At 38.8% G+C, this 12,539-nt stretch overlaps 1 protein-coding gene across 2 annotated transcripts in view; it reads left to right on the top strand.

Moving 5' to 3' along the window:
* The window catches only part of LOC127935338 (regulating synaptic membrane exocytosis protein 2), a 132,979-nt gene extending 120,667 nt beyond the window's left edge, over positions 1-12,312 (top strand). Inside the window, exons 1-6 of one of the 2 annotated variants that reach the window (XM_052533127.1) lie at positions 5,595-6,082; positions 7,772-7,913; positions 8,079-8,191; positions 9,558-9,659; positions 9,766-9,905; positions 10,334-12,312. In XM_052533127.1, coding sequence (XP_052389087.1) covers positions 5,938-6,082; positions 7,772-7,913; positions 8,079-8,191; positions 9,558-9,659; positions 9,766-9,905; positions 10,334-10,540 — 849 coding nt within the window. In that variant the 5' untranslated portion in view covers positions 5,595-5,937 and the 3' untranslated portion in view covers positions 10,541-12,312. Of the gene's footprint in view, positions 1-5,594; positions 6,083-7,771; positions 7,914-8,078; positions 8,192-9,557; positions 9,660-9,765; positions 9,906-10,333 lie in introns of those variants that run through there. The other variant, XM_052533126.1, reaches the window with a different exon arrangement.
* The last annotated feature ends 227 nt before the right edge of the window (positions 12,313-12,539 follow it).

The following is a 12,539-nucleotide window of genomic DNA, read 5'->3' as shown; positions in this document are numbered from 1 at the left end:
TCTGACCACCCTGCAAAAAAAAAAAAAAAACACGATTTCACATGTTGGTTGAAGTAGGTTGACCAGGCCATGCTAGTTTGGATGCTAGTTAAGACGTTTTCTGGGGGAGCATCCAAAGCACATGCTGGTGCTGGTGTCCTCAGCAGGCCCCTCCTAGACAACTTTAACAGTCCAGGGCATGATAGCTGATAGTTTGGCTTTGCTTTAGAATATGTATCAACTAAGCATTGCTGTGTTGTGTCAAAGTTGCTTGTAAACCATTGTTTCGTCCAGTTTGTGGAGGCTTTTTAATGAACCAGTTCAGTCAGTTAAAGGGTAAAGGGAGACAATGTTAGAACAGTTTTTATAACCATTAAATATAAGCCCAAAGTCATGTAAGAACGTGGACCAAAAATGGGCTTTTCAAACACTTTACATTGCTGTTCAAATGTTTGGGGTTGGTAAGATATTTTGCACTTTCTGGTAGTGTTTTGGGAGATGGCCTTGCAAATCTTTTTAATTATTATTATTATTTTTTTTAATGTAGTTCACACCCACGTGAAACATTTATATTTTTCCCTCCATTGATTTACAGTGAACCTAAGCAACAGGTAAAGAGAATGAGGTGAGGTGTTTTGCAAAGAATTCAGTTCAGTTGAATGCAGGTCATGCAGTCATTATGCACCGATTCAACCTGTTTAAACGTCCAATCGTCTATGATGTTATTTTTTTCTATTTCTGTCAGTGAGAGTTAGTCTGTTAGGGTGTTGTGTTTAATGTGGCATTTATCCGCGCAATGGCTTTGAGCTGAACCGCGCACATGCCGCTCTTCAGATAGATGTAGAGGAACCGTGAACAAGCCTGAATGTTTTCTAGGCCACAGTGTTTGTTATTGTGGAGATGATGGGGGTCTGGTCGACTCAAGGTCTATCACATGTCGATACTCAGACTATGGAGCGGCAGCTGCACAGATCGCTGCTCAGTCATGAAGTGTGTGCGTGTCAATGTTTTCAAGTGCTTTGTGAATGATGACCACTACAGAAGGATCCTGAGGAAAAACTCAGGCTAAACTCCATCAAAGGCTTTCTCCAAGCCCATGTCCACATGTGATTTAAGGAGACACACTTTTGATTTAAAGATAATTTCGGTGACGTTTTTGAGAATTGAAATCAACTTTTGATTAATTCGTAGAAGTTTAACATCCACCCACACCCAGTGCTTCCCTTTAGATAAAGATGATATGAGGGGGTAAGTTGCCCTCACAGATGCCCTGTTGCTGTCTGTTGAGGAAAGACTGTTGGGTTTAAAAGATCTTTGCTGCGGGAGGAACTTCCTGCGGCGCCTGCTTTGATTTGACTGGTTGAGTTGACACTATTTCACTTCCTGTAAGCTAACAGTGATCTCCTCTGTGCTGGATAGAACACAACGATACTCTGGCTTTGTGTAAAGTATGTTCGGTCGGACCACACGTTTCAAGTGCACTCGCTTGTGATAAAGAAATATGCTTAATTGCATTGAAGGTGCACTTTAAGTGTAATTCAAAACTTAAAAGTATATGTTTAAACACCTGGACTTGTAGATAATATAATATTAATAAAATAAAAGTCCACTTCAGTGCAAGTAAAAAGAATCTACTTTCATGACTATGTTTCTTAACACACTTCAGTACCCTTTTAAAAAGAGCATGTCATATTTAATTACAAATTATTTTTTTTATTAAATTTTAAATCTAGGGCTGTCATGCTCAATCGCATCCAAAATAAAAGTTTGTGCTTACATTATATGTGTGCATGCACTGTGCATATGTATTATGTATACTCTACACTCTATACAATATATATGTATGCACATGTGTGTATTTATATATACATAATAATATACAAAGTGCATGCACAAATATTATGTAAGCACAAACTTTTATTTTGGAGTAATCGTAATTAATCATTTAAAAGTGCTCTTTAAATAATTTCTTTAAAAAATCTTCTGTCATTTAAATACGTGACATACAAATTAAATTACATAAAATTGTATATACTTGCATATACACAGTATATTAATACATTGTAGTTTACCATAAATGTTTGTCAGTATTGTAACCGAGAATTTTCATTATTTTCATTTAACTGCAGATAACATGCAATTAAGTGTCCAGAAACATTACATTCAGTTCACACTTAAGTGTATTCTTTTAAAGAATATTATTTCCATAATAAGTAAAAAAAAAAAAAGTGCTACTTATTTCACAACGGTGTGCTGTTTGCGTGCTTTCTGGTTTATTTCGAGTTATGAAGAAAATCAACAGGGGTTTGGGCTACTGATGGTTGTTAAAGGGACAGTTCACCCAAAAATTTCAATTCTGTCATCAGTCACTCACACTCATGCCGTTCCAAACCTGTATGAGTCTGTTTTTTTTCTCCTGTGGAATGTAAAATATATTTTGAGAAGTGTTTATTGTCCATACAGTGGATGCCAAAAGTCGCCGAAATTGTTTGGTTACCAGCATTCTTAAAAATATAATCATTTGTGTTTGGGGAAAGTAGTTACACATGGCCTGCCGTGTGATTCCTGTACCTCCACCAGAATCTGTTAAAATAGGTCAGAGAATATTTTCTGCTGCAGTAGATTCAGTCATGATTCACTCTCCCGCTGTTCAGATCAACATGTTTCCGTATTAACAGGTTTGTTCTCACTCCCAGTGCTCGCTCCTCGCGTATTTAAAGATCTCTCCTTTCTGTTTCCTGCCAGATCAGTCATATACAGCTAAAAATACATCTCCTCATTTCTGCGATTTCACACACAGAAACACATAGTCTGGAGGAGGACAGATGCGCTGGCTGTGTGCGTCAGTATGGCATGATGGAAGGCTTGCTCTTCATGAACATTATTCTCTAATAAATATATTTCTATCCAGACCTCTGGCTTTTTTCAGTTTGCCATTGGTCGTGATGTTTCAGTGTGTTTGTTGCAGGGCTTTGAAGGTCATTAGTTCAGTCGGGTAATGGGCACCAGGTCACAGTTTTTCTTCAGAGAGATAGCATGCTGTTGCTAGGAGCTATTTACTTTTATAGCTACATTACATTTATTAATACCAGTGTATACTGTACTAATGGACTGGAAATAAACAGGACTGCAAAACAATCATATCTGGTGTGTGTAGAGTAAAAACTGTGTAGTGTGTTCTTATGTCACGCCTGTAAATGGATCCAGAGTTGCGGTGGCATTTTCTGTGAATGCTGCGTGTGGCACTGTCGCTGATTTGCGAAGATAATTTGTCGACATTGTGCGTCTTTCTCCCGCTTTAAGAGCGATTATTATTTCTTCCATGGTACCAACACAGTTGGTTAAAGCATTTTAAAAAATAAAAGAAATTATTCATCCAAAAATGAAAATTTGCTGAAAATGTGCTCCCCCTCAGGCCATCCAAGATGATCTAGATTTGTTTTTCTTCATCTAAACTCATGGATAGGGGACTCGTTTTGTAGCTGGAAGCAATGGTTTGAAGTGAAAAACATCTTAATGATGCATTTGTTTATTACAAACACGCAGCTTTTCACTTTTTCATCAAACACATACCACTACTCCAATGATTAGTGTGGAAGAGCATTGATTGCTGTGTTAAATGTCAGTTTTGTGCTATTTTGTACTGTAGCTTGACAAATAGCAAAGTTTTTTTCAAAGGAGAACAACATCGTTTTCATACATCACACAAAAAAAGCACATCAGTAGCCATTAGCATGTTGCTAAGCTAACGGCATGAGACTGTAATCAGTAAAATACATGTCATACTGAAGTACAGGCTAAAACTGTGTATTTTTATCCAATATTGTGAAGCACAATATAAAATGAAGTCTGTAGAGTCAAGCGCACCTACTGTATAATAGGGTCTATAACCTAAAATAGCTTTAAAATGCTGTCTAGGTAGGAAGCAGACTAGGGTTTGGAGCTGATAAATGAAAAACAGGATCATGAAAACTTTCCCAAAGCTCACCAAGCCTTTCTAAACACTCTGTCATGGTCTGTTTTACAGGATTGCATATACCACTTGTTGTGGAGTAATGGACTTACACTTACAGTCTGTGTGGTCTGCTTCTTTATAACTAATATTGCAGTTTACTGAGTTGCTGGATTTTATATTATGTCATAAAAAAATAACAAATGCAGTGCAGATTTGAAGCATGTCATGTTTTACACAATATAACCTGTGCACATGGACTTTTTGCATTTAACATCTAAAGACATTCACATTTTCTGTGACCATGACTTAAACAGCATGCTTTTTGTTTGTTCTGTCATGTTGAGACCACACAGTGAGTCTAGTGTCGGATGAGGGTCTCCGGTGTGCACTATTAAGTTCTTAGTGTTTAACATAGATGGCACATTTACTAGACAGTGGTTTGCATTACAGATTTGAACCTTCCAGTTGTTTTTAGTACTTAGATGGCGTTAAAAGTTTTTCAAAAAGAAAAGACTCGTTGCGCTCTCTTGGATTTATATGCACTAGATTATTTGTGTTACTGTCTGACATGTTGAGCTTTGAGCCGTGATATGAGTCACGACTGTATTCTTCTGACTTTAATAGGAAGGTTTGAGACGTTTCTATTTTGAGCCGGGGATGATTTTAACTTTCACACATTAGGATATTTCTGGCTTACAGGAGTGTACGCATTGTCTCAAATTTAAGCTGAAGGTCCTGTCTTCTTTGAGGTTCATCATGCAGTGTCTGTTTGCCATCTTGAATGGAAATGTCAGATTTTATTTGCTTCTCATGTCTGTGCAGAATCAAAACCAGACTGCTGGTTGCCACTCTGTTGATGTTAAAGCCTACTGAGTGTAACTTTGCAATGTTTGTACCAGAATGCGTTGAAAGATGAAGTTTTATGCAAGTGCAGTGGTTTAATGAAAAACAATATGAAATATAATTAACATAATTGAATGAAGATGGCATAAAGTCTGGACCTTGTCACCACATATTCTGGACAAGAACCACCTAATTATTCAGGAAGAGAGGCTTAACTGACATGAAAATTATATTTTTATTGAGTTTATGTAAGATACAACACAACACCGGTCAAAATATTTGATCAGAAATACCCAATAAAAACAGTAATATTGTGAAATATTATTAAAATACTTGTTTTCTATTGTTATTTAATTTGTGATGCAAATCTGCATTTCCAGATCCCTGCTGAATAAAATTAATTTATTTCCTTAAAAAAAAAAAAAAAAAAAAAAATGCAGGGCAAACTAATTATGTGCCCTTAGTCAAATGTTATTAGTTAAGACTCAGTCTCAAGTTTTGTCTGACAACCATCTCTTTTAGCTGCAAAGATAGTTTAAGGACTGTATGGCATCTGTTGTTTCTTTTCACATTACTGTACATGTGTGTGCACAATTCAATGTGATGTAAAAAACAGTCAGTGTAGCATTTCATTGAAATATTTAGCTTGTTACTGGAAAAGCTGCATGAAGTAGCATGCATTATAACGCTACTAAAAATATCAAGCAAGTTAGTAGTAACAGTTTAACCACTGTTGTGTGCATATGATTGTCAGTTTGGAGGGGCGTGTGTGTGTAGTAAGTGATGAAGCTGCAGTCAGAAGGCAAGTCATGTGCATGTGTTTGTGTGCAGTCGTATCTCCAGGCAGAGCTCTGTCTCCTGGAGGAGCGTCTGAGGGGTCTCTTAGTTTCTGTGCCTCTGATTGGCCACATCATCTGTAAGCCACGTGCACCCCCCCTTCAGATGAAGCAGTGCGCTGCAGAGGAGACGATCAGACAGTCATCCTCTCCGCATATCAACGACCTGAGAACTAAGACGCCTCGTGGCTGCTATCGATGAGAGGTTTTGAACACAATCCTGCCAAACCTGTTTCTTCAAAACCGTCTCACAGCATCAGCTCGACACGTTTACCACCCTCTTTCATTGTATTTAGAGGTGTTTGAGGGTGTCGGGGTGATAACATGGGCAGACAAGGGCAGGATGGCAGCACCGCTCTTCCCGGTATGCGAATGCAGCGCTCACAGAGCCGGCTTAGCCTGTCTGCCTCCTTTGAGGCACTGGCCGTCTACTTTCCCTGCATGAACTCCTTTGACGAGAAAGACCGAGGTAAGAATGAAGCCACATGCCATGTGTGACAGTGCTATGTTCAATTCTTTTGAAAGCTTTTCAGTTTGTGACCACCTGAAAGCCAAAGAGCCGTATATGATGTGTGATAATTGTTTGTGTGATATATGTTATGTCTGCTTGGATTGGATACAGCAGATGTAGTAGTGTACAAGATAGATAGATAGATAGATAGATAGATAGATAGATAGATAGATAGATAGATAGATAGATAGATAGATAGATAGATAGATACGGACATCACGGTTCAGTTTATGCAGTCAGATGACGAATACAGACAGTCATAGGCGATCAATCCAGAAGGGGGCGCGCGTGGTAATGCAATGCTAACTGTCACAACAGGAAAAAGCAGAGGACAATCAACGCACCAACCCAAAACAAGAACGCCGAGTTCAGATGGCACGCAAGAGCTCGTAGAAGCGTCTGTTTCAGCAGTGTGGGAAAGTTGCACACAAACTGCATTGCAATAGTTTCCCAAAATGTAATTTGTGTGGAATTTTTATGAAGTCTGTAAAAAGGAGAAAATACTGTACCAGGTAGATCAAGCTCACTCTTTGAGATTCTCAAAATATAGTAAGACAAATATGTGGGGAGTTATATGAATGTATCTCTGAGAGTCTTTAGAAATGTTTTGATGCCATTTTCTTTTTCCCTTACCTCCATATGACGCATATTAGTGTTTATAAGTGCGGCACTGCATTGTTCACAGCAAAAACCAAGGAAACGCTGTATCACTGCTGTTTCATAAGCGCCATCTGCTGTCAGAGAGTGAATCTGCATTTTCATTCAGTCCGTCTGCTGTTTCTGTTTCGCACAGGTGTCTTATGTAGCATAATTACACAAATCTAAAGTCAGACTATCCTGTTTTTGCTTTAAAAAATGAAATTATACAATTTAATTCAAATCAAAAACAACTGGTCATGCTATGTGCATTTAGCGGTTCTGTCTGTTCTAATGGATGGATGGATGGATGGATAGATAGATATGTGTATAAGCTGACTGGAGGTCACTGAGGACAGATGCAATCTGTTGGTCATAACATGTCTTTTTTAAAGCATCTCATTCGGTGGTTGTCAACCATGTGTTGTTGTTGTTTTCTTAAAGGGAAAAATGAATTTCCAAATATTAAAATACTCTCTCCAACCTAGTTTGATGAGTAGAGACAACAATAAGAAACCATTTGTTGTTTGATCACTATTTCTCTGTGGCACTTTCGAAACATTGCTGCACATTATAGCTCTTCTGGTGCCAGTTTGGGATAGGAATGTATGTTTGCCCAACCAATGGTAGATGGGTGTGTGGTACAAGTGTTATGTCAAGACCAACTCATTCAAGACCAGGCTAAGCCCTGAGTAGGTTGAGTCTGAGACAAGACAGAGACTGGAAGAGGCTCTGAATGATTCCTGTGGTGTGAATGAAGCCTTGTTTTACGTCAGTGACACTTGAACCTCCACAGCACACAGTGTACTCTGAGATATACGATAGCACTGAGAAGATCATTCGCTTGAGCTGGCACAGACAAAAAAACATATCTGCAGACCGGACATGATCCAAGTCCATGACAAGACCAAGACCAAGAAATTGACTACTTGAGGCCCTGTGGTCCATACTGGCACAAATCTGTCTTTTTTTTATCTACGCATCTTCCCTTCCCCTTGTTGTTATTTTCAGAGGAGGGTAAGAAGAAGAAGCCGGTGCGTCTGGCGATCCAGCGGAGTGTAGAGACTGGTTTAGCCGTGGAGATGAAGAGCAGGATGACACGGCAGCCCAGCCGTGAGACCACAGATGATGGTGAAAAGGTGAAACCTGGAAAGTAAGTAAAAATCTACTTCTGAATATGATGGTCCACATATTGTTACATCACATGATGTCATCGCCACCATTCCTGGTTGGCTGGTTTTGTCATTGATGATATGTTGTCTTGTTGGAGGCTACTAGCACCTGATTTACAGATGTTCTGTCCATTATCTGTTCAAAGTCTGATTTTCCCTGGAGTGAAGATCTCTTCAGACAGCCAGTTCACTGAGTTTTTGGATGGTCTTGGCCCCGCCCAGCTGGCCGGGAGACAGACATTGGCCACGCCTCCAATGGGTTAGTATCATCACTCCCTCTTTTCTTTTGTTGTTCAAATGACCAAAATTCTTCGGTATTGTATGAGACACTATAAAGCACAAAATCAATTTCAGTAATGTCTCAAGTAGTTTGATGTTACATTTCATCCATGAAACAGAAGACTATAATTCTATTTCCACCTGGAATTTTCAATGACTCAATCTCAATTTCCATTTAAACCTGGTCTTAAAATGACTTTTAAATGTGTCTCCTGTTACCACTTGTGTTGGAATTTCATCTAAATCAGGGGTGTCCAAACCTACTCCAGGAGGGCCACTTTCCTGCAGTCTAGCTCCAACTCTAATTAAATGCACCTGGACCAGCTAATCAAAGTCTTCATACTCACTTTGAGTATGTTAGAGCTGGTTGAAGCGAAGTTCTGCAGGACATGGCTCTCTAGAAGCAGGATTGAACAACCCTTGTCTAGATCCTAGACAAGGGTTGGCTAATGTCAGTCCTGGAGAGTCACAGTACTGCAGAGTTCAGCTCCAAGCCTAATCAAATCACAAGCTAATCTAGGTCTAAGGGTTACTGGAAAACTACAGGCAGGTGAGTTTTTATCAAGGTTGGAGCAAAACTCCGAAATGATCTGGCCCTCCAGGAGCAGGATTGGTCACCACCATTCAAAACAGCTAATGTTGGCAAACCTTCTGCTGTCAGTCTGAAGGTCTGGCTACACGAGACTCCCACTTGTAGAGACCCTCTTATTTCGTCACACGCTACTTCACTTGCGCTTGAACGGCAAAAGTTGTGCACAAATATTTAGAATGAATGAACCAATTACACTGCTTATGAACGAGTGGGAAAGAAAGCCAATGGAAATAATACAAATGGAAACATTGATTTTGATCATAATCTATGTGTAGTTAGAAGTATGACTTACTTGTTTTGGTGTGTTTTTTTTTTAATTGTCCTGTAATGCTCACATGCTAGGCCAGTTTGCAGCTACTTCTGAAAATGGTCCAAAGTGGACAAGCTCAAAATGTTTTAGACCTCATGTACACCTGTATTTACTGTCGTCCACTTGTGATCAGTTCAATGAAAATGCATCTGTAAGAGAGCAGGTGTAAACAGGGCCTGTGACACAACAACAGTCAGTGTTGCCACATTTTGCACAAAGTAATAATAAAAAAAAAGCTATATGCGCAAGGTAAAATTAGTAAAAAAAAAAAAAATGCATACGTTATGAATTTTAAAAAATAAAATAAAATACTTTTGACTTAATACATGATTTTCCACCAAAAAACTCATGGTTGTCCATAGCACTACAGTAACTTTCATCAAATGGTTTCTATAAAGAGACCCTGTGTCTGCTCTAAGAGTTTGGATGTGTTCTCTTGCTCAGGTGACATCCAGATCGGTATGGTGCACAGGAAGGAGAGGCTGGATGTTGAAGTTATTCGGGCTCGAGGCCTGGTGGGCAAACCAGGGAACAAACAGACGCCAGGTATGCCTCAAAATCGCACAATATACATGTTTTACTTTAAATACAACCTGTCCCCGGACTATTCTGTGATGATTATTTGTAAATTCTTGCGGTCTTCCATATGCAGCACCTTATGTAAAAGTATATCTGCTGGAAAATGGGAAGTGCATCAACAAAAAGAAAACCCGGACGGCACGGAAAACACTGGATCCTCTTTATCAACAGCAGCTTCAGTTTGAGGAGAATCCTGAAGGAAAGGTTTTACAGGTAACACCAGGACCACATCCTGTTTGCTTAATTTAATTAAATTTAATTAAGGATGAATAATATTTAATGATGACACACACACACAAAAAATATTTTGTTATGCCAAATGTCTTATTCTTTTTTTATTTCTTTTGATTTGGCGGTGAAATTTGACTTGGATATTTTTTCATCACATCAGTTATTTTAGTATAATTGATTAACTTTTGTAGTATTTACTAATATTTTGGCTTTTGTTTTTATATTTTCCTTTTTAAATTGTAGTAAATTTTTCATCACTTATCAGGTGCTTTTTTATATTTCTGTTTATTTTTATTTCAATTTTAGTGTAAGTAATTTAAGCACTTTTTTTAGGTTTTAATTTAAGTTAACAATAACAACACTGCGCCACATCTCCTGAAACTCTTTACCAATCGTGTGGTTTTTTACAGATCATTGTTTGGGGGGACTATGGACGCATGGACCACAAATCCTTCATGGGAGCCGCCCAGATCCTGTTAGACGATTTAGAGCTGACCAACATGGTGATTGGCTGGTACAAGCTCTTCCCTCCCACCTCATTAGTGGACCCAACCTTGGCACCTTTAAGTAGTAAACCTCCAGGTTCAAGCCTGGACAGTTCTAATGTTCGGTCGTAGCGGCACGAGGAGGAGAGCGGTAGAGAGCGGCGTGAGTAGCTCCAGCTACAGACAGAGAGGAGACGGTCTGGACAGGACACGTCCTGGTCACACTGCATGCTTGATGTTGTGTCCTCTGAGCCCATGCGATCAGAGGTTAAGAAAAGGCCTACGTCCTTCTGCCAAAAAAAATTACTGAAAAGAAAAAGTATGCTGCCGTCACACACAGGGAACGCACGACAGTGGATGTCTCTCCGTTCAGCTGAAGAGATGCAGCCAGGGATTCAGTGGAGTCTGACTCTTAACTGTAGGACGTTAAGAGTGCTGATTTCCACCGGACGTTATACTCTGCCCGTTTTCTCTCTGTTGAATTCAGAGAGATGTCAGTGTTTCTTACCCACAACTTGATTCATTGTAGCCATTACTGTAAGCCAAGCTGTCAAAAGAAGATCCATAAAGAGAGAAGCACTTGGCTAAGATGGGACAGGAAAGGGTACCCTCAGAGAGATGACGTTCTCGTGGGAATGACCCTACATCAAGCCAGATCTCCCCTGGATCGCTCTTCAAACTTCGGTGATGAGGAAATGGATATGGCCAGAGTTCCTGTTTGATTCAGGAAAAAAATAAATAATTAAATAATTAAATAATGGACCTTTTTGTGCTCCGGTATGATGTTCTCTTTGTTGATGTACTGTATGAATCTTATGTTTGTTTCAGTTTTTTTGTTTGTTTGTTTTTGTTTTTTTTGCATGGATGCAAAGTTGTTTTAAAAAAAAAAACTGTATGTTTATTTTCCTCGAGACTTGCAAAAAAAAAAAAAAAAAAAGAAAGAAAGAGAGGAAGAAACTTACTTAAGGATGACCAGATCAGCCATTTTCAACTATTTGTATCATTTTTAATATGAAATTCTCTAGTGCATGATTTTCAAAGAGACTGAATGCAAAATGATAACGATGTGATTGTCATCCTTTAGAATATTTTTCTGTATTTTTACAGATCTCGGTTACAGGTGTGGTCTGGTGATCTCATATTATTAATGGAGAAAAAAAAAATGCAAGGGATGGCCGAGAAAAACAATAAATGTATAATATTGATTTTGCTATAAAAACGAACATGAAAATTGTACATTCCTCCCTTCAGAAGCAGCCATAAGTCTTTGTTGATGTGGAGACGGAGCTGTAGATTATCGTATGGGTCTGTCATGATTCCACTAGGATGGAATATTCATTCAAAGCAAGCATGTTGAAAAGGGTCTGCAACATGGATTGAGCACACTGTCTGAGTAATACAGCATGTTTTAATAGAGACATCTGGGAATTATTTCCAGTTTTGTGTACAGTGCATGTGGACCAAGGCTCGGCCATCCACCGTATCTAGCGTCGTCCACAGATTCAGGTCAGGGTTGAGCTTTCGTGGCTGACGGTTCAGACATTTAACGCAACATTCCACCTCTTGGCAGTCATCTTTTCTTGAAGTTTTGAAAAGAATAAAAAATCAAACAGATAAAAAAAAAAAATGCTGAAAAATGTTAAGAACATTTATATTTATTCAAGGTTGACTTGGAAAAAAATTTGCAAGTATATTTTATTTTATTATTGTTATAAAGAAAATCCCGTCGGATGGTCTCTGAACTCAGTGGACTGGACAATGTTCATTCTCGTCATGTTGTTCAACGCGACAGACACTGGTTGTCAAAAGAGGAGTAAGTCACAGTTTGTGGAGATGAGAAAATTGCCACACAATATACATTTTTAATTGTTTCTTGTTTTGAGAGAATAAAATTCATTTATTAATCCCTGTGTTCATTCACCAAACATTAACTTTCATGGCCACTTGACATACAGAGCATCTTGACGCCAGTTGTTACCTCTATGAACATAAACGGAGGCAGAGGCAAGCTAAGGCTCGTTTTATAGAGTTATTTTTAATAAAATGAGAGCAAAAATCACAACAAAACTGCAGATTCAGCCCCTGGTCCAGCAAAGGTCCCGCAACTGCTTCCAGCATCACAACATCATTT

This window comes from Carassius gibelio, chromosome A19, assembly GCF_023724105.1.
Source record: "Carassius gibelio isolate Cgi1373 ecotype wild population from Czech Republic chromosome A19, carGib1.2-hapl.c, whole genome shotgun sequence".
Classification (NCBI taxonomy): domain Eukaryota; kingdom Metazoa; phylum Chordata; class Actinopteri; order Cypriniformes; family Cyprinidae; genus Carassius; species Carassius gibelio.
This window is presented reverse-complemented; position numbering and strand designations above follow the sequence as displayed.